Genomic DNA, 25,955 nt, shown 5'->3' on the forward strand with positions numbered 1-25,955 from the left:
CCGGGAAGCCTCCCCTGTGGCTCAGAAGTCCCAGCTGGGGTTCAAATCCTAGCTCTGCACTTACAAGCTGTGGAAGCCCAGGGCAAGTTGCTGCCCCTGGAGAACAGGCTGCTGGGATGGCCCCGCACCGACCCTGGCATGCAGCGGCTCACTGACCACCGGCTGCCACTCCTTGGCACCACACCAAGGCCCGTCCAGCCCTGCCTGCTGAGCTAACAGATGATAGACCCGGCTACCTTGCTCTCACAGGGGAGCCTCCCTGCCACCCCGAAAGCCACAAGGGCCTTCTGAGAATTCTGCCCACCTTGGCAGCCAGGCCTGGCCTCAGGAGGTGCCGCATCTGGGGCCCACGGTCCCTGGCCAACCCTCCAGGGCAGAGAGCACCCTGGAGGTCCCCCACACTCTCCTCCGTACCCCAGACTTGGGCCTGCTCTGCCACAGCCCAGGCTCCAGCCATCCTCGGGTCACCAGGCTCGTGGCTGGCCCTGACCCAGCCTGGCAACAGAGTTCAGCAAACTGACAGAACTGTCCTCAGTCTGAACAGGGATTGTTTCCACTCTTTATTGTAGAAAGGAGAGCCAAGACCGGGGGCTTGGGGGAAAAGAAAGAAACCCAACACCAAAGCCACCACTCCAGGCGTCTGTGCAGGCCCCGGGTCGCGGGGTTGGTGCTGGGCAGGGGTGGCCCTGGGAGGGCAGTACATCAGGACTCCTCGGGCTGAGGAGGGCATGAGCTGGGGCTTAAAGCCACCATGGAGCAGCCCTGGGGTGGGGCAGAGGGCTTGTCCTGGGAGGCCCCCTCCCCGAGTGTCAGGCAGGCTGGGAGGAGCTGAAGGCCCAAGGTGCCCCAACAGAAACTACAGCTCCCAGGGACCCGCCCCAACAGAAACTACAGCTCCCAGGGACCCGGGCAGGCTCGGCTCTGAGCCCCAGCACTGAGCAAGCCGTCCGCATGAGGCCCTGGCTGCAGGGTAGGGGGGCAACCTGCCCCCTCGGTGCCTGAAGGGGGGCCAGGGGCAGGGCACAGGCCCAGTGTTCCCAACACAGAACCCCCACCCAAGGGGCCAGTCTCGTGGCAAATGCCACCAGCCCAGCCCAAGTTCCCCAACCATGCCCTCTGCCCCAATACACTCTTCATCATCTGCCTACTGAAGAAACTTCCAGAAACAGCAGAGACTTGAGAGACCCCTTCCTGGGGTGTATGTATTTGTATGAATTTCCTGTTTGGGCTTTGGTGTGTCCGGCCAGGTCCGACTCCCCGGGGGAGACAGGGTGGGCAGGCAGGGGGCCCAGCAGGAGGCACTACTTCTTGACAATCTGGATGACGTCTTCGTGCTCCATGGTGTGGGTCAGGCCCACCCGCTGCGGGCTGTACTTGGTGCTGGTGCCCTAGGCAGGGGACAAAAGGGCCACGTCAGCCTCTGTCCTGAGCAGGGCCACACCTAGTATAGCTATTACAGGAGGAAGGTGGGTGTGGCTGTAGGTATGTTGGGGGGGCTGTGAATGCTAGAGTCTGAAGTGGGGGCCCCAGCACTGGCAGATGTCCCCAGGGGCCTGACCATCCCCAGATCCCAAAGTGGGAGAGGCCAGCAGGGGTCAGCAAGCATGCCCCTGAACTGGGACACCGCACAGAGCAGCACGAACGCCGTGCCCCTGCCCAACCCGGGGGCGATGCTGGGCAGGACCCCCGCCCATCTCTGGCCCAGAGACTCACCCACACCAGCGCGTACTTGAACTGGCTGGCGAGTGACCGGTGGATGCGGTGGCACTGGAGGATGGGAGAGAGGGACAGTGAGAGGAGTCTCTACCCGAGCCCACCGAGCTTGGCCACACACCCAAGCCCCAGGCAGGTGCCAAGAAGCAGCAATTCCGCCGGCAGACGCTCAGAGCCGTGGCCTGTGAACACCACAGGCTCGATCCACAGTCTCGTGTTCATGGCTGCAGGCTGTTTTGATGCTCCCACTTCCAGGCTGGCCCAAAGGTTGTGGTGCCCATTAGAAATGTTCTCGAAACCTTGGGCGCTGGGTGGCTCAGTCGGTTAAGCGTCTGCCTTCGGCTCAGGTCATGATCCCGGGGTCCTGGGATCGAGTCCCGCATTGGGCACCCTGCTCCGCGGGGAGCCTGCTTCTCTCTCTGCCTGCCACTCCCCCTGCTTGTGCTCTCTCTCTAATAAGTAAATAAAATCCTTAAAAAAAAAAAAAATGTTCTCGAAGGCTTTAGAAGAAGGTCTGGATCTGGCTGTCAGCAGCCTTCCTGCCAGCCTTGCCTGAGTGACACCCCTGACAGATGCTCCTTCGGATGGGTGGGGGTGGTTTTCCGGACACCCCACCTCAGCCTGGAGTCACACCTGGTCACGTCCTGGCCACAGCTGGCACCTGGAGCCGCCCGCCCAGGACATCATCCAGCCCCACCTCCGGAATCCCAGGGCTTCTAAAGGAAGCTGGAAGGAGGGGGCCTTGCAGGGGTGGGCAGCTCTGCCCCCTGAGATCGGGGGGCAGGCGCAGTGGAGGGGGGCTGGAGGGAAGGCCGTGTGGTGTTGCCTCTCCCCACCGGTGCCCGCAAGCCTTGTGGGTCCTGGCCAGAGCCCCGATGCCTCGGCCCCCGCTCCTGTGCGGATGCTGAGCCTGTGAGAACATTTCCCACCTGCTCTGGGCCTCCTCTGCCTTTCTCTGCACTTGTCTCTAGCAGTGGGGGACAATGGAAGGTCATCCCAGGCCATCTTTCCTACGAGGGGAGAGAGCATACTGTTTGATGATGGGGACACTCCTGCTCCTCCGTGCCCACCACGCCTCTCACTGCTGACAGCCCTGCGAGGCCCTCGCTGCTTTGGGGGCTTATGGCCCATGACCCTTTTGGAGGCAAGGCCTTCCTCAGCTCTTACTGAATGCATACCAGGGCCGAGGCTGGGTGCATTACAGAGGCCCTGGGGCTGGGGCTGTTACGCCCAGAAGAGGAAACTGAGGCACAGGGAGGCTGACACAGTATGGGGGAACCAGGCTATGACCCTGTGTCTGCCTGGCTCCAGTGTCTACGTGGTTCCTCTACTTTGGGCCCCTGCTGTCGGCATCCAGGCGGGCCTTCTCGTATACCCTGTGGCACCTGGGACAGTTGGGTGTCCCAGGAGGGAGGCACCCGTGCGGAGAGCGAGCAGGGAGGAAGTGACCACTGAAGAGCAAGGCTCTCGCAGACAGAGTCCAGGCTCTGGAGCCGGGCCCCCCAAACCCCTCCCCACCCCACTGGGCATTTCTCACCCTTAGGTCTAGCCCCTCCTGCCTCTGGCCCTCCGGGCAGCTGATGGCAAACAGCCAGCATTCCCCACATTCGCTCCTGCCTCTGGGCCTTTGCACCTGCTATTCCCCCTGCCTAGAAAACCATTCTCCTGCTATCTCCCGCTTTTCTTCCTGGAGTGGCTGAAGTCCTACATCCTCTTGGGCAAGCTGCCAGGGCATAAGCGGGTAGAGGAAAGTACCCACAGGGGGTGTAGGGGAACCCCACAGAGGACCAGCACATGGGGGCCCCTGTACCAACAGCTGCTCAGTCCCCAGGACACACCTCTGCCACAGGTTTTGAAACAGGCTTGCGGGGACAGGGACTCCCCCACGGAGCTCCTTATGAGTCATCTAAGGGATGTGGCTTCTGCCAGCCATGCTGGCCTTCAAGGCCGAACCCCGCCCGTTTGTATCGGGGCCTCTAGGTGGCAGGGGCCTCAGGCTGGGCTTGCTGAACGAATGAATGCGGGAGCACAGCCCGCAGGCCAGCCCACCACCCGTCCACCGGACAGATCCTGAAAAGAAATGAGCTAGATGGAAAACAAAACCCCCCAAAACCAAAGCCTTAAGTTGTCTGTGTGACCTGGTACACTGTCCCAGGCTCTTGGGCTGTCACCTGCTCCTGCAGGGCCCATATGCCTTCATAAAAAGTGGTGCAGGGTCACATTCTGGGACAGGTGACCTTTGGGCCTGCAACAAAACTCCAGATATGGAACCCACACTCCTCTCCCTGAGCCCACAGGCTCAGCCCAGCGCCCCTCTGCCTCAGGACCTTTGCATACCTCGCTCCCCTGCCTGGGAGGGCTTCCACCACCCCTAACTCTTCCCAGTCAGGTCCTCCTCGGTCTACAGGCCCAATCAGGTCCCCTCCCCTGAGACCACGTGGCCTCTCTGTGTAGACTCAGGGTCACTCCCCATTGCCTTACTTTGTTGCACTCCCCCTTAGGGGTGACCTCTTAGCTCTGCCATTGGGTGTTTGGCATCTGTTGCCCCTGAAGGACCCCGTTCTGGCCGGAACTGGGGCTGTGTTGTTTACTCAGTGCTTTACCCACGTGCTCAGTAAATGTGTGTTGAGTGCAAAAAGCATTCAGAGCCATCCGGGGCTGGGGGGGGCAGGATGTGGGAGCAGGGAGGGCCGCGGGGGGCTGACTGGGGGACAGGAAGCCAGGAGGGGCCAAGGGCATGGAGGCAGCTACTCTGAGCCACGGGCCGGCACTGGGGAAACACAACTTGGAGTTAACAATACAGAAATGCCCCAGGGCAGCAGCGTGTGACAGGAGGGGGACGACCACCACTGGGGCGGGCGGTACACCCCTGCCTCCGGGGGAGGCCTGGGGGCTCGCTATGCGGCTGGGAACGGTGGCCGAGGCGACCCCAGGTCTGACTCCGGAGCCTGCCCACAGCCACTCTGCTCCCACAGCGGGTGACCCACATCAGCGCAGGGCTGGCAGAGCGTCCAGCCAAACCCTGCAGCGGGCACGGAGAGCTCCCTGACCCGCCGTCTGGACACGTCTCGGCGACTCACCACATGCTCCACAGAGGCCCCTTTCCGGAGGATGATGGCATCTGTGAAGTCTGGCCTCTCTGCAAAGGTAGAGATCGGAGGTGGGGGGACAGGGAGGCAACCAGTTATGGCCCCAAGCTGCCCTGTGGTTGCCTTCCACCGGGGGGACAGAGGCCCTTCCAGCCCCCAGCCTTGGCTCAGCCTTCCCCTCACCATTTGGCACACCCTCCCTACAGATCCTTGTGCGGTGTTCTCCAACCTTGACCTTAACACAGGAAGTCAACAGAAATCCACGTCCAGGACTCAGGCAGCCTGCAACCCCACCAGCCACGAGAGCCCTAACTAAGTGCAGCCACGCGGAGCCTCTGGACAGCACTGGCAAGACGTGACAGCTGCTGGTGACCAGTCTGGGGCAGCTGCAGCTTCTCCCTTGCCGACAAGGTCAAGGCCACGCAAACTGCCAGAACCCAGCCGCATGGTCACAGGGTGTGAGACATGTGCCCCAAGGGGTGGATGGGGGGGGAATGGTGAAGGCTCCTCTATATTCACGTGCCTCAAGTGCTGACCCAGGCGGCGTGGGAGGGGGGTGATCGCTGTAGCCCGTGGGGAACCACGGGCCGGCCTCTAGCCTGCTGCCCCCCCACCCCGGGGGGCGTCCCCAAGACGAGGCCAAAGGCCCCAGAGAGCGGCATTCTGTAAAGGCTCAGCCGAGGGCTCTAGCAGCCTGGGGCCGAGGGCACTGCCAGCTCTGAGACGGCAGAAGAGCTGCGGTCTGTACGGGACACGCTGAGCCGGGGGCACTGGGCCCTCTGGGTGCCACAGGCAGAGCCTGGCAGCCCCACAGGAACGGTGACTCGGCCCGGGGCCACCCGCCGCGGAACTCACGTCCTCTCTTCTTGGTGTAGATGCAGGTCAAGGCCAGGTACTCCCAAAGCATCTCAAGCAAGTAGTCCAGGTTCAGCTTCATGCCGCAGCTGCCAGGGAGGAAGGCGGCCAGTCAGAGCAGCCCCCGCGGGCTCGGAGGCCAGGGCACCGGGACCAGGGCGGCCCAGCGGGCACCCGTGGGAGACCAAGCCCGCAGATCCGACGGCAGCTTGACACTTCAGCTGCCCGCGCCTCTGGTCACAGCCACGGTCACGCCCAGGAGAGCTCGGCTGTCTCCTGGGGGTCTCTGCGGTGCTCTGGGGGGGCTTCCCTCCTGCCAGCTGCTGGAGGACAGTGACGGGCACAGGGCAGCCCAGTGGGGATGTCAGTGATGGCGCGGCCCCCGGCTTCATCGTTTGCGGAGGCGTGACCTTGAGCGGGTACCCTGACCTCCGCTGACACGCTGTGAGCACAGCAGGTGAAGGTGTGTGTGGAGGTGACCTCAGGCCCGGAGGACCAGCCTGTCCTCGCGCAGCCCCTGAAGGGAGCCTGGCGCGCAGCTGCAGGAGAGGAACTGAGCTGTCCTTCGGGAAGGACGCCCACTCTCTGCTGCTCTTGGCAGTAGCCGGCAAGGCCCGGGAGACGGTCCAGGACCCTTACCCATCATCTGCACCAGTCACCCCACCTGGTCCCTCAGCATCCCGCTCCCGTAAGCCTTGTCTGAGCTGTGCCGCCAGCAGAGTAGAGCCCGAGGCTGCTCCCAAGGAGGAATTTGCAGGGATGGTGATGAGAGAACAAACAGCCCTCAGCCACAGTGCTGGTGGCACCCCCAGGACCCACGGGTCCAAGCAGGGCCGGGGGGCGGGGCCGGGATGGCCCCACCCACCCGACGACTTGGGTTCCCTCTACCGCCCACGCTGTCCAACACGGGCGCAGAGGACGCTGTGGAAGCCGCATCTTCCAGAGGACCGGGAGCAGCTGGCTCACACTCTTGGGCTTTCTGAGGCCTGCCCTTAACTACTAGGCTCCGAAGCCTCTTAGTGATTATTAACCATCTACGTTGGTGGTACTATTTCCCTTCTGTTTTCTTAAGCAGAGCCCACCACACATCACCCACTCTGCCCAGGCCGATCCAGGGTAGGACCAGGTCAAAGCCATTACTGAGATGGTCTCCTCTGACCCGGGCGCACATGGGGGGCTTGCCTGGCCCAAGGTGCCCGGGAGGCCTGATGAGCTCACATACCCGAAGGATTCAGGGCAGCCGAGAGCTCACCTGATGACCACACTGTTGGGCTTCCGGGCCAGGCGGTCCACTTCCTCCATTGAGATCTGGTCGATTTTGTTATAAACCTGGGATTGAGACCGGGAAGGTAGGTGTTGGGGAAGGAATGGAACAAAGTAGTGCAGGAAATGGGTCCCCAAATGCCTCGGCTCGGCCCACAGTTCCTCCCTCTGCGGGCCTCGGCGCAATGCCAATGCCCATGTCCTCCCTTCCTTGCCGCCTCAAGGATGGGGAAAGGCTGCAGGGTCCTGGGGCCGCTGTCCACGCCCAGAAGGGAAGGCTGGACTAGAGCCCTGGTGTCAAGCTAGACAGGTGTGCAAGCCTCACGCAGCCCCCAGGGGACAGGGGAGGCGAGGGTGGAGGCAGCCCCAGGCTCTTCCTGCTCCTCTGGGAAGGCTGCCTTGCATCCGGGTCGGCCCCTGGCGAGCTTCCCTCCCGCACGCGCACCCTGGGGGCCGGTGCCACTTACATACAAGCAGGGCATGTACACCCGGTTGCCCACAATCACATCGATGAACTCGTCCGGGGAGCAGTCTTCTCGGAAGAGCACCTCCGCGTTGAAGATCTCTGAGGGGCTCGGATTAAGGGCCACTTGTGCACCCGCAACTCCTCATTGTCCCCGCGGCAGAGGGGCCGGAATGGCCAGCCAAGAAACACAGTGCCACAAGGGACCTCAGAGGGCATCTGCCTTGGAGGTTTTACAAGATGGTAAAGTCTGGGGAGTGCCCTCATTTTTTTTTTTTTTCAAAAGGAACCAGAACATGTAAAGTTTCAATCAGTGGCTTCAATCTTCACAGTTAGGCAAGAAGGAAAATGTACTTGCCAGAATCCTCAGTGGAACCCCAGGCTTCAGTGCCAAGAGCACTGTCTGCAAGCACCACTCTAACCCACCTTCCCCCAGGCAAAGCTCTCCTCTGGAGGCCACCCTGCCTCTGCTTGCATACCTGTGGTGACAAGGGCCTCACAACCTCGCAGACAGCCTGTCCCATGGTGAGTTCTTCATATGCTGAGCTTCTCTACCTCTGGGGCTCTGCCCCGTCCTCCAGGGTCCTCCAGAGACTCACCTAGGCCCCCAACGTTACTTTAGCGGTGAACAGCCAGGCCCCTGGTTCTCCCTGAGGCTTCCCCAGGCCAGGAACCCTGTCCTTGGGGGCTGTTTCCCTCACCATCTCACCTTCCTTCCAGATGTGACTGGCTACCAGTGCCTAGCACCTGGCAGGGAGTCAGGAAGGCCCTGCTGAGTACACGGCTGTGGCCCAGGCAGCCTGCAGCCTGGTGAGCACGGAGGCGAAGGGGACAGGAAGTGCCCCATGTCACCGGGCTGCAGCCTTCCTGGTGGCTGCTCGGATGGATCCGGGGTGGCTTGGAGTGTGGTCTGTTAGCATCCTGGGCCACAAGGCCTCCCGTCTCACGTCGCCCCTCCCTTGCTGCTCTTGGAAAGGATACTGTACTCGTGCAGGATCAGCTGCACCAGCTTTTCTGAGCACTGGGTCAGCGTGACTGTTGAGTTGAAGGAGATGCCACCACCTTTCTTGGGCTGGAGAAGAGAGGGAGGGAGAGCTGCTCACCAAGGGGCAGCGGCCATCATCCCAAACCTGCCCAGGCCTGGCCTACAGGTGAGGGGCCTCACCTTGAAGTAGATGTTGGGCTTGTGCTTGTTCAGGCGGATACCCACTGATTCCAGTTCCTTCTCCAGCAGAGACCTGGGTAGAGCCCCCATGAACCTCCACAAGTGCCCAGAGGCAGGCTGGATGGCTTCCATGGTCCACAGGAAGCCCCTGACCACCCGGAGGGAGACCAGTGCCCTCCTCCCACCACTAGGAACCCAGAATGTTCCTTCCCAACAACCCAAAGCTGCAGAGGGGGAGCCTCTGGACCTTCTGGCCAGTCGGAGGGGAGACTGGCTGGGTCTGCGACTGGCACACAGGGGGAGGCCCGGTGTGCCCCTCAGCCAGCAGGTCAGGGCATGAATACAGCTGCTGCTTGGGGCTGGGCTCCCGGTGGGTTCTGGGCAGCAACTGAGGCACTTCAGCCTCGGCAGGCAGGAGCCAGAGCCAGGACAGCCTGTGGCAGCTAGGGGCCGGTGGCAGAGGCTTCCGCCAGCACGGCGCAGCCCTCAGCCTCCAGACGCCTCCATGCCAGATGCGAGTCTCTCCGAGAGGATGCCCCAGGCTGACCGCACGGGTTTAGCCTGCGGACAGGCCTGCCGCTGCTCCCACGTGGGAGAGGCCCAAGCAGCCCCTGGGCCACCCATCGTGAGTTCAGGGACACAGCAGATGCAGCCACAGCATCCCACGAGCCCGCCCAGGGACCTCTCCAGATGTATCAGGTTGCACCCCCCAGCACACCACCCTGCGGACCTCTGCACTTCTCCCTTGGTGGCGTCCAGCATCATGATGACGACGTCAGCCGTGCGCGCCACAGCAATCACCTGCCGGCCACGGCCCTTCCCTGGACAGGGGGAAGAGATGGGGTCACACGGTGACAGAGGCACGCCCCCCAGCCCACAGGGCCCCAGACTCCTGTCCTTAACAGCTCCACCATGGTCTCTGCCACGTGGCAGCCCTGGGCTGGGATCTCCCCGGCGCTCTTCTTTAATCCACGTGCTGTTTTACTCATGGAGACTCGCAGAGAGAAGGCAATCTGACATCGCCACCCTAGGAGAAGTAACGTTCTCCCCCTGCCCCTCCTGTGTGGCAGGCCTCATGAACATTTCCTCACCTAATCCTCAAAATGATCCTATACAGGCAGCATCATCACACCCATTGCACAGATGAGAAAACCGAGACCTTGTTTAGAGACACTCACTCACTTGCCTAAGATCACAAAGCTAGCGTGGTCTGAGGATTTCAACACACCTGCCCTTTCTGGAAACGGGCGCGACAACCCACCCCCCCTCCACAGGGCTGCAGAAAGGATCACACGAGACGCCACAGGAAGAGGTGCTCTAGGAACTGCCACATAAAGATCAGACCCTGTGGTTATGAGACCACCAGAGAAGCCAGGCATCTTGCCAAGGTCACAGCACTAGGATCTAGGTAGTATAGATTTCAGCCATGACCGGCCTCCCTCTTCTGAGAAAGAGGGGCTTGGGCCTGGTGATCTTCATGGGCCAGCTACCTCCCGACACTCCCCGCACACTCCCCTCACCGTGGCCAGACCACCCACAGGCCCCACGATGCTAGCGGGGACAGCAGGTTCCTGGGGGACCATCACCACTCCCCCTGCCCCAGTCCAAGCAGGCAGGACTCTGCCCCGATGACGGTGGGGTATGGGAGGGCACAGGGCAGAGACAGCAACTGGACCCGCAGGGAGGAGGCCCTGCTGCCCAGCCATGCCGGGGCTACAGAGCCAGAGAGGCGGGCGCTGACCCCAGCTCTGCCCCTTAGTGGGTCAATAGTCATTCAGGGCAGACCCTTTACCTATCATCCCTGATGTTCCTCCCAGCTATGAAAAGGAAATGGTGACACTCGCTAAGTCACAGGGCCAGCTGAGGACTGAGACAGCGGCCAGCACACAGCCCGGCGCTTGCCAGAGAACCATCAGCTGGTTCCCATCTCTGCGAGGCTGCGGGGCACCCCCTGCGGGCCGCCCCCAGAAGCCACGGGCATGTTCCCATCTCAGAACACACAAAACCAAAACGACCAAGGATGGGGCTCCAGGACGAGAAGCACAGCTGATAGGTGTCCGCTCCCTGCAGGGTTCCCTGCAGGGCCGCACTGGAGCCCGTGGAGTAGAAGAGCGAATTCAAACCTGTCAGGCGAGCTATGCGACCTTGGGCAAGTCACCTCACCTCGAGGGGCCTCGGTTTCCTGGGCTTTCAGATGGGGCCAGCCAGGACGGTACGAGGCCGGAGGAGTGTGAGAGGCTGCGAGCCTCCCCCTACCCGTCCAAGCCCGGAGCCACGTCCGATTTTAACAGTGAGGCCAGTACCCAACACCCTCTGGAAGGGCGGGCCGGGGTGCTGAGAGCCACCCTGTCTCCCACCCTCCTGTCCCCACCTCCTACCTTGTGCTGCACCCTCGATGATCCCAGGAAGGTCCAGGAGCTGGATATTGGCCCCTTTATACTAGAATGGGGAAGAGAAGGTCAGGGGAGGAGTCCCTGCAGGAAGGGCCTGCCTGAGCCCAGGAGCCCTACAACAGCCTGCACTGCAGGGGCTGTGGGAAACCCTGGGGTCAGCCTCCGGGACCAGGCCCAAGCCTTGTCTTCTCACCGCTCCAGCCCGGCACAGACCCTCTCCCGCGAGCTGAGGAGCCGTGGGGAGGGCCTCTCGAGGTGTTACGATCCCACCACAGTGGGTCTTCAGTGATGGTAAGAGCACTCCACAAAAACGTCCCTGCAGCATGGAGGCTCCAGGCCCCGGGACCCCAGCTGCCCCAGGCTCTGAAGCTTCATGGGAGCCAGAGGGATCCGGCCAGCCAGCAACAAGTGACCCAAGCTGGGGCGGTGTGGGACAGCGGAGCAGAGTGGGGCGCCAGGGAGAGCTGCCATGGGCCGGCCCGACTCCCGGAACCAGTCAGGCATCTCTGGGGTCTCGGCAGCCAGAATCCTGAGGTGCCAGGGCTTTGGGGCAAAGCAGCTCAGTTCAGAGCCGTCTCCCTCCGCACGGACACCACATCCCTCCACACCACCGCAAACCCGAGCACACACCCTTCCCCCTTCTGGAATCCAGCACACCCCAACTTACTTCGATGACCCCAGGGATACATGTCAGGGTGGTGAATTCATAGGACGCAGCTTCGCTGGCTGTGGAGGTCATTAGACTCAAGAAGGTGGACTAGGAGAAAAAGGAGGTCATTGCAGTGAGGAGTCTAGTCCCAGCCTCCTGGGAGGCTCCCCACGGGCCAGGAGCCTGCCGGATGCAGGCAACACAGAGACTCCTCAGCCTCAGCGTGCGGACAGAAGACAGCCGGAAACGTCACCTCTGGCCCTGCCGAGAGCGGGTGGGGTACCAGAGGGCCAGTCCCTTCCTTGGAGGCCTCAAGGCCTGTCTCAGGTGGACACAGGGAACTGGTTTCTAAATCGGGGCCCCCGCCCTAGCTCCACCAAACCCACCAGCCCCTCCTGGGCCCCAGAGAACTTCAAGCGGGCAACAGCCCATGGCACTCAAAGTGGCTGCTCACCCAGGGAGGGGTGAGATGTGCAAGGGGACAGACGTGGTCTGAGACAGAGCCAGCTGGCAGGAGAAGGTGGTGCCAGGCAGGAAGGGGTGAGCTGGGAAGGATCTAGATGGGAACGCTCATGCCACGGTGCACTGTGGGACCAGAGCCGTGGCTTGGCTGGGAGTCAGAGAGACCGGGCTCCCCTGGGCAAGAAACTTCTTCCTCCAGAGCGTCCAAGTCCTTCGTATGCACGCTAGCCATCTGTTCGGTCCCCACTGTGGGGGGCTGCATGGGGTGAAAGGAGATGAGAAGGCACACGGGAGGCCAAGCCCAGAGTGTGGCGAGACCACAGCGATGGACGCAGTGGCCCAGAGGGCCAGCAAAGCAGTGGGCAGAGCCAGAGGGGGAAGAAACCCAGCCCTGGCCTCCTGTCCCCCCCAGCCTAGTCAGCGGGGCACCAGGAACAAACAGCCTGAGATGCAGTTGTGACCAGGCCACCTGGCCCTGCTTCTCCGGCAACCAGGAAGGCTGGGGGCACCTCTCACTCAAACCTTCACACCTTCAAAGAAACACTGGCCTCAAATCCAGAAACTCTCCGCCCTGGGGGCCTCTCAGAAACCTGAGGAGAGATAAAAACCTGGTGGGGCAGACAGGTATGGGTAGGTGGGGTGGCCCTGAGAGCACTGGCTGCCAAGACCCCGAGTGACCATTGCAGGCCAACAGGAGGAAACGCCAACCCTGTCTGGCCTCTGCAGGGGGGAAGCCTGGCCCTCCCATGGCTGGAGAGCCCAGATCCCCAGCAGGGCGGTGGGATCTGGCCACAGGGCCAGACCCTCAAGGGCACAACCCTTGGTAAACAAAGCACTTCTCCCAGCCTGGGCTTAGAAAAGAAGCCCTTGGCGGGTTGGAAGTAAAATCCAGAACAGGTGAAAACTGATGATGTCCATAACCATGCCCCAAGAATTAAAGCCTAAAAATAGTTACCGGTCACCCTGCGGGACAGCTCTGACCCCAACATCTTGCTGGTCATTGAAGGGCAGCACACACACACTCGTCCTGCCTTTCCAGGAACTTTTTCAGGCTAACCAAAGAGCTGACACCAATGAGAGAAAGCGCTACTCCCCAGACAAACATCAGCTAATTAGTGAGGCAGGAGGAGGAGAACTGGAAAACTGACATTGTACCGCAGCTAACAAAAGTCCCAGGCAAGGACAATTCACTGGCGTCAAGGTCACTAAGGGGATGCTGACAGGGCCTGACTTCCGCATGCCACGGTAGCAGCACCTTGCAGCGGACTTTCCAGTTGTCTGGGCTTGGGGGGGAGGCTAACACAACCATGCAGAAGGGAGACAGGGCATCCCTCCCCCTAAGCCATTCTGGAAATGCAACCAGCGGTCAGGGGTTTTTGGCATGGTACAAAATGAGGTCCACCCCAGCTCCTATGTGGAACCTGGTCACAAGTCCTAGGTTTTTACCTGACTCTAGGCTCACAGGAATACAACGAACAGACGAACAAGCTAAAGCACACCACGAGGAAGCCAGCGGATAGCTCCAGAGTGTGGACTTTCTGTTGGACCACCGTCTGGTCTCTTTAGAATTAGGATCTTGACAAAAGGGACCGTTCTAGATTAGAGCAGGTGGAGAGAACACATACAGGGTCCCAGACAGCCTAGACCAGCCACAAAGGTCATTTGGGGGTGAGTCTTGAAATTAGAATCCGGTCCAGGCATTAGATCATTCCTAAATTACTGTTCATTTTGTTTGGTGTGATAGTTTGTGGCTAAATAGGAATATATCCTTATTCTTTAGAGATACAAGCTTAAATATTTTGGGGTGAAAGGTCATGTAGCATGAGGTCTGTAATTTATTCTCAAATGGGTCAGTCAAAACAAAAACAAAACCCCCTACACCCGCACAGACATAAATCTGAAGAGATGGAGCAATTTGGCAAAATCGATGGATTCAGAGAGCGGGTACACTGTACTTGTTCTTTTACCTCTTCTGTGTTTGGAAATTCTAGTATACAGAATTGGGGAAAAATGAGAAAGGGCCAAAGAGACAGAGAGGGATCTGGAAACCCTGCCAGGATTGAAGACCATGAGGGGGTTCAGCCGGCGGAGGGCACACGTGGGGACGGTCCCAGGGGACCGAGGGGCTCCTGCAGCACGGGCGTCAGCTCCTTCTGAGCAGGAGGCCCCTGTGCTGCTCTGTGTCCAGCTTTTGTCAAGTTGAGGGGTCATAAGCACCCCATCACTACAGGGATCTGAGCACTGGCTAGGAAGCTGCGTGTCAAACGGGCAATCAGGTCTGACGCCGAGTGCTGCGAGGTGTCGGCTGGATGAACTGTTAGCGGCCCGGAGGAGGAAGAGCCACGGATGGCAGTGGCTCGTTTCCAGCAACTTTCCCCTCCTCATCCTACCTGGCTTGGATGGTAACTAAAAGGATGTTGTGTGTCCTGAGCCCACACGGATGGAGGCCAAGGGGACAGTGCATCCAGATGGGTATTGATAGTAACGTCCAACTGGGGTACGAGTGCTCCTGAAGAGTAAGAAGCACCTACAAGCCACCAGGAAGGAAGCCTTCTGCGGACCTTGACGCCGAGGCTGGGGTCTTCCTCTAACCTGTCCGCGGCCCAGCTCGCTGCCTGGTGCTGACACAGCGTCCCGCGAGCAGATGCTCGGAGACATTCCTAACTGTCCCCACGTGGAGTCAGCTAGAGCTTCTCCGGAGGGTAAACGGCAGTGCTGCTGGGCATTTTTAAAACCCACAACCTCGAGCCCCTGGGCTGACTTGGAGGAATGCGTCCTCCAGAAACAGCAGCTCCAGGACGGGCGATCGGCACAGGAGGGAAGGAGCAGACTGCTGATGACACTATGACCACAGTGGGGGCTTCTAGGCAGGCATTACGAGGTAACGGAACTCTAATGTATGAATGGGACAGACAGCATTGGAGAAGCAAACATGCCAGTGGCCAGTGTAGCTATAAGCCCACCTTCACTGTGTGTGTGTAGATAGGGAGCAGACCGATCCCCGCCTCCTGTGATACACACACCCCTTATCCAGGCAGAGGGGAAAAGAAAAGCAGGGGCGCCTGGGTGGCTCAGTCGGTTAAGCGGCTGCCTTAGGCTCAGGTCATGATCCCAGGGTCCTGGGATCGAGCTCCGCATTGGGCTCCCTGCTCAGCAGAGAGCCTGCTTCTCCCTCTCCCTCTGCTTGCTGCTCCCCCTGCTTGTGCTCTCTCTCTCTCTGTGTCAAATAAATAAATAAAATCTTAAAAATAAATAAATAAAAATAAAACCAAACCCATACAAAGCACAGCTATACTGCTCGGCCAGCAGTAAGCGCTCAAGAGGTGGTGGCTGTTACCAACTTCCCCTCACGCGTGGCCCAGAGTAATGGGCCTGACACACGTTTTAGCTGAACTGGTTTAAAAGCTGCTCCACCAGCACGTGTCCAGGCCACCTGGTCATTGCTCCCTCAGCCTGTATCTGAGCAGCCTCTTCACTGGACAGAACTATCTCGTTCTCTGCTGTACGACCAGCGCCCGGCCCAGAGCCTGGCACAGGGTACGCACTGAGTAAACGTTCGTACGTGATGGATGGGTCCGAGACTGAGTGGCAACGCTTCTCCCCCACACAGACAACGATGGTCGCCATGGCAGGATGATAAAGGGGTGGGACCCAATCCTGGGGGAGGCTGGGTCTCCTCGGAGCCTGGAGCTAATTCAGAAAAGTAGCAAGAGGCGGCACTGGACAGTCGTGTTTGGAAGACAGCTGCTTCCTCCCCAAGGCCCATGCTGACCATCACTGACCTTACCCACAGAGGGAAATCCAATCAGTGCCACGCGGGCGTCACCCGACTTCATGACATCGAAACCCTCTCCTTTGGATGAGGCCGATTTGGACGGTTCCAGAAGCTGGGCCCGATACTTGGCAAGTTTTGCTTTCAGCAGGCCCAGGTGATACTCGGTGGCTACAGGACGTAAAGCAAGATGGGAAGTAAGTATCCAGGGTTTCCAAGCCCCGTGGGGCAGGTGCGCCCCCACATACAACCAAATGCTGGTTGGAAACATCAGAACCAGATCGGGGAAGAAAACACCCCCCTGCTTAAAAGGCCCCCTTAGCCTCTCACTTCATTTAGGATAGAAGCTAGACTCCTTATTGAGACCATGCGATCCCAGGTCAGTGGTTCTCAATGGGGGCAGCACCACTCCCTGGGGGATTCTGGGGGATGTTTTCTGTTGTCCGTGTGATGGCGAAGTTCCCATTGGCATTTATCAGGCAGGGACCAGGGAAGCCCACAGCCCTACAAAGTGTGAGTCAGTCAGGAACAGCCATCAGTCGTCCTACGTTCCGTATGACTTTTCACAGCCCTAAGACATCTGCAGAGGGAAAACCTGGGTTAGGATCATTGGAGCCTAGAGCCTCATTCTGTTTCACATAGAAACACAGGACACTTTTTTTTTTTTACAATGTCAATAAACACTGAAATTTCCAGGAGTGCAACTTCCGTGCATGTTAAGGAAAGACTCTAGCATGTGTTGTTGGAAACTTTACCTAGAGGTGCTCACCATCTTGGGATCCCAGGCTGTCACCAGTGATGCCTCTTGTAGGGTGCCTGAGTCACCAACACATCACACTGTGCATGGGGCTGCCACATACCCAGTGATGCCACCCAGAGGTGCAACCATCTCACGCCTTCATTGTAACATCGCTGCATCCTGGCCGTGCCCCAACATTTAAATATTGAAATAAACACTACTTTAATTATACTTTTTTTTCTCCTCCTTTGTATTATGATTAGGGCATGACATTGATTTTTCTCGTATTCTGTGTGTATAAAAGTTACACTATCAAAAGGGAGCTGCATTTCATGACAGTAAAGGGAGGTGTTACAAAATCTTCGCCACAAGAGCGGGCAGGGGCTAGGTAACCTGGCCCCTTGCTACTTCTCCAACATCTCCTTCTGCTCTCTCTTTTAGGTACTACATTCCAGCCACAGTGACTTTCTTGTTTCTTCAGGACAAGCTGTCACCATTCGTGCCCCAGGACCTTTGCATTTGCTATTCCTTCCATTGCAACCTTATCTTCCCAGGGCTGGCTCCTTCTCAACATTTGAGGCTAAGCTCAAATGGCATCTCTTCAAAGAGACCTCCCCTACCCGGCCAGAGGGGACTGTGGGCAATGTCATGCCGAGGGAAGAACCAGAGCTGGAATCCCACCCTGCCATTCCTGGCCATGTAACTTTGGAAAAATTACGTAATCTTCTTGTATATCAGTTTCTTAATCTGCAAAGCAGGGATGTTAACAGGAGAAACCACTCCACTGGATTTTCGTAAGGCTTACAGAAAGCACTAAGAACAATGACTAGCACACGGTAAGCACCCAATAACTGTTGGTTATTATTATGATTTACGGTAACCCCCACCCTTCCTCTTGGCTTCATGATCCTGTTTATTGTCTTCATGGCTTTGATCACTACTTGGAACTATCTTGTTTCTTTACTTCCCTCACTCAAATGGGGCAGGATCCCGGCTTCTGGTGGCACAGGGCAAATACTCAGGAAATGTCTACAAGTGAAGGAGTGAATTGATGGCAGTGACAAGTGGTCAAGAATGGGTTCAGCAAGCGTCAGGTTCATCTGATCCTTCCTGTCATCCCAGCTCATAAGATTCTGAGCACCTCTGAAGGGAAGGACTAGGTCTTAATCCTTACATCATCTTTACATCCCCTCTTCTACCATTGCCAAAGCCTCCCTGCTACTCTCCTCGATCCTTGTAGATGATACTCCACAGGGCAGCCAGTGGGAACTTTTAAAATAGAAATCAGAGGATGCCTGGGTGGCTCAGTTAAGCAGCTGCCTTCAGCTCAGGTCATGATCCCAGGATCTGGATTCAAGCCCCACGTCGGGCTCCCAGCTCGGTGGGGAGTCTGCTTCTCCCTCTGCCTGCCACTCCCCCTGCTTGTGCTCTCTCTAATAAATAAAACAAAACAGAAATCAGACTATGTCTCTCCCCTGCTTAACACCCTCCACTAGCTCCCACTGCCTGAGAACACAGCTGCCACCTTCCCATGACCTACAAGGCCCTACATGATTGGCCCTTTCCTTTGCCATCACTGCACTCCAGCCCCAGACCTTCAGATCCCTGAACAAGCCAAGTCTGTTCCTGCCTCAGCGACGTTCCTTCCTCTGCCAGGAACAGTCTTGCCCCAGATCTTTGCACGGCTGGTTCCTTCTCATTCTGGTCTCAGCTCAGATGTCCCCACCTCATGGAGGTCTTCTCTGATTATTCTACCTTGGTAGTCCCAACTCCCACCCCCCACACTTTTGTTAGATCAACCTCGTTTGTCTTCACAGCATTTATGGCTGGCTGAAACGATCTTGTTTATTTGGTTATTCGTTTAAAGACTATCCACTGGAAGGTCAGCTCCATAAGGGCAAGGATGTGCCTGCTGTGTTCATGCCTAGAAGATAGTAAGGGCTTGGGGAAGATTCACATAATGAATGAATGAATGAATGAGGTCCCCCAACTTCTCAGCCTCTAGAACTAAACAAGAGCCAGGGAAGGACAGACACTGAGACTAGCTACCTAGGATTCCCCGCTTCCTACCTCTGCAACCCCACAGCAGGACTGCTTAGACACCGGGCCTCACCCACCCGGGCCAATTGCATCCCCCATTACTCCAGACCCTCCTTCTGATCTAGATTATTCTAGATCTAGAACTGCCCCATGAACACACCATGCTCACCCAGACTGCCATGCTTTTCCCTCAGCAGTGCCCCTCACCAGGAGTACCCTCCCCTTAACCAGTTCAAGTCTCACCTCCTCCTGGAAGCCTTCTTGGGTGTCATCATTTTTCTCTCCCCACTGCTCTTCTCCTGTGAGCTCCTCCAGCCCTTACAATCTTAACTCCAGATTTGATCCTTTATTATGTGCTATCTATGTTGGGGGGGTTACTTTATTTATTTTTTTTAAGATTTTATTTATTTATTTGACATAGAGAGACACAGCGAGAGAGGGAACACAAGCAGGGAGAGCGGAGAGGGAGAAGCAGGCTTCCCGCCAAGCAGGGAGACCGACGCGGGGCTCGATCCCATGAGCCAAGGCAGACGCTTAACAACTGAGCCACCCAGGCGCCCGGGGCGCGGGGCGGGGGGGGGGGGGGTACTTTAAATACAGAGTGCTTACCATGTGCCTAGTACTTTGCACACACTATCTAGTTTAATTTAGCTGTGAGCTAAGATGAGACGGGGATTATGATCCCCATTTGCAGATGAGGGCACTGAGGCTCAAAGAGGCGAAGTGACTTTCCAAGCTTTCACAGCATGTACGGGTGGCGCTGGAGTTCAAACCCAGGTCCGCCAGGCTCGAGTCTTGATGGCCTCCGTTCCCGAGATGCTGGGTGAGGCTATACCCGTGAAAGGTCTCCTCCTGGGCTTTCCAGCACAAAAGGGGACCCGGGTTTGAAGCCCGACCATGCCTCTCTCTGGGTCAGACGCTGGCTGCGCGCTGCGATTTCTCTATCGGGCACCTGGTCTGGCACCGAGCCGATCTCACAGCGACCGTCTGCAATCAGACCAGCGCGCTGGGACCAGGATCCCGCCTGGTCCTGCCTGCCTCCAGCGCGCTGCGAGACCTGGTCACGTCTCTGGCACTTCTCTGCTGCCTTCGAGCCCGTTCCGCTCTATCGCTGGAGTTGTTCCCCCATTTTACAGACAGGAAAACTGAGGCGGGCAGAAAGGAAGGCCCCGCCAGGCCGGCCCTCACCCTTGTTCTTCTGCGTCCGAGCGATCTCTTTCTCGATCTCGGAGATCTTCTCCAGGATCCCCATGGTGGCGGCTGAAACCGGGGCACCGACAGACACGGCAGCAGCACCGGGAATTCCGCCCTCTCGGCGGCGGCAGAACTGCGTGCGCCCGGAAGCCCACGGAGAACAGCGTCCTCGTGCGCCCGGCGCTCCGGGATTCAGCGTCCGGACGGACGACGTCGAGCGGAGTGCCAGACACTATTGGTTCCGCCCGCTGGGCCGACGGGGCTGGGAGCCCGCTATGGGCCGGGGCGGGGCCAGGATGGGCGGGGCCGGGGCTGGGCCAGGATGGGCGGGGCCGGGCCGGGCCGGGGCGGGGCCATGCTGTACCTAGCCAGGGCTGAGCTGGGCCTGAGCTGAGCTTGGGAGACCCAGAGGGAATCTTGGGCGATGAACCCTGAACTTGGGGTTCCAAGCGCAGCTGACTCTGCTGGTGTCAAGAGCTGAGTTGAAAGCCTGGTGGCTCTTATTTTGTGCAGAGGTTGAAAGTGGATGCCCATTACCACATTGACAAAGTGTTCCTTCCAACTTAGCCTTACCACTTGCCATCAGATGCCTCCTGATATGATGCATTATAAAGTAGACAGCATCTCCTACTGGAATTCTTGCCCCAAAATACTGTATCTGTGTTTAGACACGAGGAAACATCAGACAAATCTAGAAAGTGGTACATTTTATAAGTGGCCTGGGCTCTTCACAATTGCCAAGGACGGGAAGGTGCGTTGGGAGGTGAGACAGTGGGACTGTTCTAGATAAAAAGATATTAAATATAATGTGTGACTTTGCCTAGAATCTGGTTAACATTTTAAAAGCAGCTATAAAAAGACGTTCTTAAGACAACTGAGGAAAATTTGACTTTGGATAGGGTATTAGATATTACGGCATCATTGCTAGTTTTCTTGGGTGTGATTATGTAGGAGAATGTCTTTCATTCTCAGCGGATGTACCCGGTGGCATTTAGGGATTGTCTTAGTCTGCTTAGGCTGCCATAACAAAATATCACACACTGGATGGCTTGAACAACAGAATTTCGTTTTCTCACGTCTCTGGAGGCTGGAAGTCTGAGGTCAGGGTGCCAGTATGGTTGGGTTCTTGGTGAGAGCCCTATTCCTGGATTGCAGACAGTTGCCTTCTCCCTGTGTCTTTACATGGCCTTTACTCAGTGCATGTACACAGGGAAAGAGAGAGAGAGAGCTCTCTGGTGTCTGTTCTTTTTTTTTTTTAACCGAAGGCAGCAGCTTAACAGACTGAGCCACCCAGGCGCCCCTCTGGTGTCTGTTCTTATAAGAGCACTGATCCCATTGTGACCTCATCTGACCCTAATAACCTTCCAAAGACAAATCTCTAAATACCACCACATTGGGGTCTTAGGGCTTCAACATATAAATTTGGGGGGACATAAACATTCATTCCATATCAGGGCTAAAGGACATGATGTTTGTATCTTACTCTAAGTAGTTCCAACCATGTATACATTTAAAGAAAGCATGCTAAAGTAGCCTATGTTAACAATGTGTCAGTATGTATTGAATTATTCTTTCAACTCTTCTGTATGTTTTTAGTAAAAAGTTGGGGGTAGAAAGTGGGTCCTTGGAAATGACCTGTGTTCAAATCTGAGGTTTCTAACAGTATGAGCTTGGTTAAATATCTTAACCTCTCCGAATCTGTTTCTGTATCTTAAAAATGGGAAAACATGGTTGCTAAGAAAATGTGTACCAGGCACATTGTTTGCCCATAAGTTCTCGAATACCAGGGCCATTGTAAGTGATTTTTCCTCTGTGGGTCTCACATGCTCCTCAGATCCCAACCACATTTATTGAATGTTTATTATGTACCAGGCTCTGAGCTAGAGAGGGGCTTTCCTAAGCTTTGAGCTTGCAGTTCTCATCCACCTTCTACAAAGAGAGATTACAAGCCACGCAAAGTGCCTGGCCTGGCGGCTCAAGCTATTCAATGGCAGGGCTGAGATTTGAGAGCAAAGCTTTCAATTCCAAGTCCAGTGCTTGTAAGGTGACATAACATGGTAGACTGTGGATAGGAATATCTATGCGTAAGGTTTTGGGTTTTTTTTTTAAGATTTTTATTTATTCATGAGAGACAGAGAGAAAGAGAGAGAGAGAGAGAGGAAGAGGCAGAGGGAGAAACAGGCTCCCCGCTGAGCAGGGAGCCTGATGTGGGACTCGATCCCAGGACCCTGGGATCATGAACTGAGCCAAAGGCAGATGCTTAACCATCTGAGCCACTCAGGCGCCCTATGTGTAAGGTTTAAAGAAGATTCTGTGAAAGCCCTTTGGGACCTAGGGAGGCCCACACCAATGTGGAGGCCTGTAGGAGCCCTGGCCCAGCAGTGGGTCTCCAACACTTCTCTGCCTGCAACTTCGACATGACGTGGCTCTCTGGGCTTCGTTTCCCACCATGCTTATGATGCCCACAGAGGTGTATTCACTTCCAGTTTACCCTTGGGGAAACACAAGTGTTCTGAACTATGACTCACCTCCCAAGAGTCTTGGCATCTCTGTAGCTGTCACAATCCCCATGGGCCTCAGTTTCTTCCTAAATTACATGAGAATCATTCCTACTTCTGGGGTCAAGAGAGACAACCTGAATATCAGGTATTCTCTGGGCAACTGGCCTTTTCTGCTTGGAAGGTCTGGGTCCTCCAAACCCAAACGTGGCCATCGTGTCACTTGAGGAATCTTTGAAATAGAGTTTACAGACTTCTAGAAAGGCCACTACTAGAAATGTAGAAATATTTGATTGCCTATTAAAAGATACTATCCACAGAGTAAAGGGGCAACCCATGAAATGGGAGAAAATATTTGCAAATCACATACCTGGATAAGCGGTTAATATCTAGAATATAGAAAAAAGTCCTAACAGTCAACAACAAAACAACCCAATTTCTAAAATGTACAAAGGACTTGAATAGACATTTCTCCAAAGATCTACACATGGTCAACAAGCACATGAGAAAATGCTCCACATCACTGGTCATTAGGGAAATGTAAATCAAAACCACGATAGGGGCGCCTGGGTGGCTCAGTCGGTTAAGTGTCTGTCTTCTGCTCAGGTCATGATCCGGGGGTCCTGGGGTCGAGCCCCGCATCGGGCTCCCTGCTCTGCAGGGAGTCTGCTTCTCCCTCTCCTCTCCACTCATGCTCTCTCTTGCTCTTTGTCACTATCTCTGTCTCTCTCTCTCAAATAAATAAAATCTTTAAGAAAAAACCATGGTAAGTTATCACTTCACACTCATTAAAATGGCCACATATATATAAAACCAAGAGAAAATGAGTGTTGATGAGGATGTGAAGAAATTGGAACCCTTGTGCACCACTGGTGGGAGTGTAAAATGGCACAGCCACTGTAGAAAATAGTATGGAGGGGCCCCTGGGTGGCTCAGATGGTTAAGCCTCTGCCTTGGGCTCAGGTCATGATCTCCAGGTTCTGCGATCGAGCCCCACGTCGGGCTCCCAGTTCAGTGGGAAGTCTACTTCTCTCTCTCCCTCTGCCCCTCCCCCCTGCTTGTGCTTGCTCTGTCTCGCTCTCTCTCAAATGAATAAATAAAATCTTTAAAAAAGAAAATAGTATGGAGTTTCCTCAAAAAAATTAAAAATAGAATTACCATGTGCTCTAGTGACTCCCCTTCTGGGTAGATATTAGCTATCTACTAAAATAATTGAAAGTAGGATCTCAAAGACATAGTCGTACACCTATGTTCATAGCAGCATGATTCACAGTAGCCAAAAGGTAGAAGTTGTTCAAGTGTCCATTGACAGATGAATGAATAAACAAAATGTGGTGTAGACATCCACTGAAGGGTTGTTTAGCCTTAAAAACAAGGAAATTCTGACCTGTTAAGTGAAATAAGCCAGTCACAAAAGGACCAATACTGTATGATTCCACTTATATGAGGTACCTAGAGTTGTCAAATTCATAGCCACAGAAAGTAGATCAGAGGTTACCAGGGACCGAGAGGGAGGGAGGGGGGAGAAGCTTTGTTTCATGAGTACAGAATTTCTGTTTGGGATGATGAGAAAGTTCCAGAGATGGGTGGTGGTGATGGTTGCCCAACATTGTGAATGTACTTAATGCCACTGAATTGTATATTTTAAAGTGGCCGAAGGGGTAAATTTTAGATTTTGTATATTTTACCTCAATAAAAAGAAGTCATTACATATGACAGCATAAAATAATTTGCCCCCCTATGGAATAATTATAAGTCACAGGGAGGAAAGGTACAGCACAGGGAATATAGTCCATAGTATCGTAAGAGTGTTGTATGGTGACAGATGGTAACTAGTGGTGAGCACAGAACAATGTATAGAATTGCCAAATCACCACGTTGTACACCTGAAATTAATGTAGTATTGTGTGTCAATTATGCTTCAATTAAAAATTAAATAAAATAGGGGCTCCTGGGTGATTCCGTCGGTTAAGCGTCTGCCTTCGGCACAGGTCCTGGGATCGAGCCCCGAGTTGGGCTCCCTGCTCAGCAGGGAGTTTGCTTCTCCTTCTCCCTCCCCCGCACCGCCCCCCCCCCCCCCCGCTCATGCTCTCTCTCTCTCAAATAAATAAATAAAATCTTTTTTTTTTTTAAGATTTTATTTATTTATTTGACAGAGAGAGACATAGCAAGAGGGGGAACACAAGCAGAGGGACTGGTAGAGGGAGAAGCAGGCCTCCTGCTGAGCAGGGAGCCCGATGCAGGGCTCGATCCCAGGACCCTGGGACCATGACCTGAGCCAAAGGCAGACGCTTAACGACTGAGCCACCCAGGTGCCCCAAATAAAATCTTTAAAAATAATTTTGTCCCTCACAAAATCCAAACCTTTCAACCACTTTCCCTCACCACGACTTCCTATTTATTTGCTGCTTTCCCTGGGCAGCAAAAAAACTCTCCAAGCTATCTATTCTTGCTGTCTGCTTTCTCCTCCCTTCTCTCCTGAACCTGCTCTGATCCCAATTTGCCCCTACCATTCCCTGAAAGCTGCTCTTGTCAAGGTCAGAAGAGTGACCTTCACATAGCTGTACCCCATGGTCAACCCTCAATGCCATGGACATAGCTGGTCCCTCCTCCAGAAGGCACCGTCGTCATGTGACTTGAGGGACACCCATTTGCTGGCTCGCCTCTGGCCTCGTTGGCTCTTCCTTCCATCTCCAGTCTTCCTCTTGTGCGTGAGCTTTCTGTGTTGGAGGGTCCCTCTGTCGACCGTCACCCTTTTGGGGAGCTCTTGGCATCTCGTGGTTTTAAGCACCGCATCCAGATGCTGAGAGCTCTCCCAGTTTTAACTCTAGTCCAGACCTTACCTGGAGTTTCCGATCCACACACATCCATCACCAGTTGGAAGCCTTATGCATGTTTATTTAGACTTACCTCATCCAAAGCCGAACCCCAGCTCTTGCACCCCAGAATGACCCGTTGGTCACCCAGTTGATCTCCGTGTCCCCTCAGGCACCCAGTGAGGCCACCTTTCCCCTCTTGCAGTTGGGTGTGGCCACTGAACAGGTAGAAGCAACGGAAGACCCTTCTAGATCCAGCCCATGGAAGCCTGTCATTTGATCCTCTGCCCTCCCAGGACAATTGCGGAAGGCACAGGTCAAAGATGGCACAGCCTCGGGGCACCTGGGTGGCTCAGTCGGTTAAGCTTCTGACTCTTGATTTTGGCTCAGGTCATGATCTCAGGGTCCGGGGATCGAGCCCTACATCGGGCTCCGCGCTCAGCGCAGAGTCTGCTTGAGATTCTTTCCCTCTCCCTTTCCCTCTGCCCCTCCCCTCACTTGCTTGAACTCTCTCTCTCTCAAAGAAAAAAATAAAAAGATGGCACAGCCTCTGCCGGGCGCGACCCTGATGACTGGTGGAGCAGAACCCACAGCCCAACTTGTGCCAAGTGGACTTGATGTGAATGAGTAACAAACGTCCATCGGGTCAAGCCACTGGGAGTTCAGGGTGTCCCTTTCTAGCAGCTGGAATACAAATACATAACTGTTGTGTTTTCTTAGATCCGTCCCTTTGGCGTTTCTCTCAACACAGGGCCAAGTATATTAACTATGTATTTTCTTATTTTATTCCTGATGCTCTGGCATTTGTGTCCTTGCTGACTGAGGACACGCTGTCTCTCCCAGG

The 25,955-nt window shown here is 55.9% G+C and overlaps 1 protein-coding gene across 1 annotated transcript; it reads right to left on the minus strand.

Moving 5' to 3' along the window:
• Positions 1-547: 547 nt before the first annotated feature.
• DRG2 (developmentally regulated GTP binding protein 2) lies at positions 548-19,978 on the minus strand. Its single transcript, XM_036113050.2, has 13 exons — positions 19,792-19,978; positions 15,835-15,995; positions 11,609-11,698; positions 10,927-10,987; positions 9,279-9,369; positions 8,549-8,621; positions 8,365-8,455; positions 7,388-7,485; positions 6,910-6,986; positions 5,658-5,746; positions 4,794-4,852; positions 1,714-1,767; positions 548-1,388 (listed from the first exon to the last, which is right to left on the minus strand). Exons 1-13 carry the CDS (start codon positions 19,853-19,855, stop codon positions 1,302-1,304), a joined length of 1,095 nt encoding a protein of 364 aa, XP_035968943.1. The 5' UTR covers positions 19,856-19,978; the 3' UTR covers positions 548-1,301.
• Between the last annotated feature and the right edge of the window lie 5,977 nt (positions 19,979-25,955).

The sequence above is a fragment of the Halichoerus grypus genome, chromosome 2 (genome assembly GCF_964656455.1).
Source record: "Halichoerus grypus chromosome 2, mHalGry1.hap1.1, whole genome shotgun sequence".
Taxonomy (NCBI): domain Eukaryota; kingdom Metazoa; phylum Chordata; class Mammalia; order Carnivora; family Phocidae; genus Halichoerus; species Halichoerus grypus.

Excerpts from the sequence above, each read along its gene's own strand:
- DRG2 (XM_036113050.2), bottom strand. The coding sequence starts at position 19,855 with ATGGGGATCCTGGAGAAGATCTCCGAGATCGAGAAAGAGATCGCTCGG. Across the intron at positions 8,622-9,278 it reads ACCAAGGGAGAAGTGCAGAG|GTCTCTGCTGGAGAAGGAAC; the intron begins GTCCGCAGGGTG and ends GGCTCTACCCAG. Across the intron at positions 8,456-8,548 it reads AGCCCAACATCTACTTCAAG|CCCAAGAAAGGTGGTGGCAT; the intron begins GTGAGGCCCCTC and ends TCTCTTCTCCAG.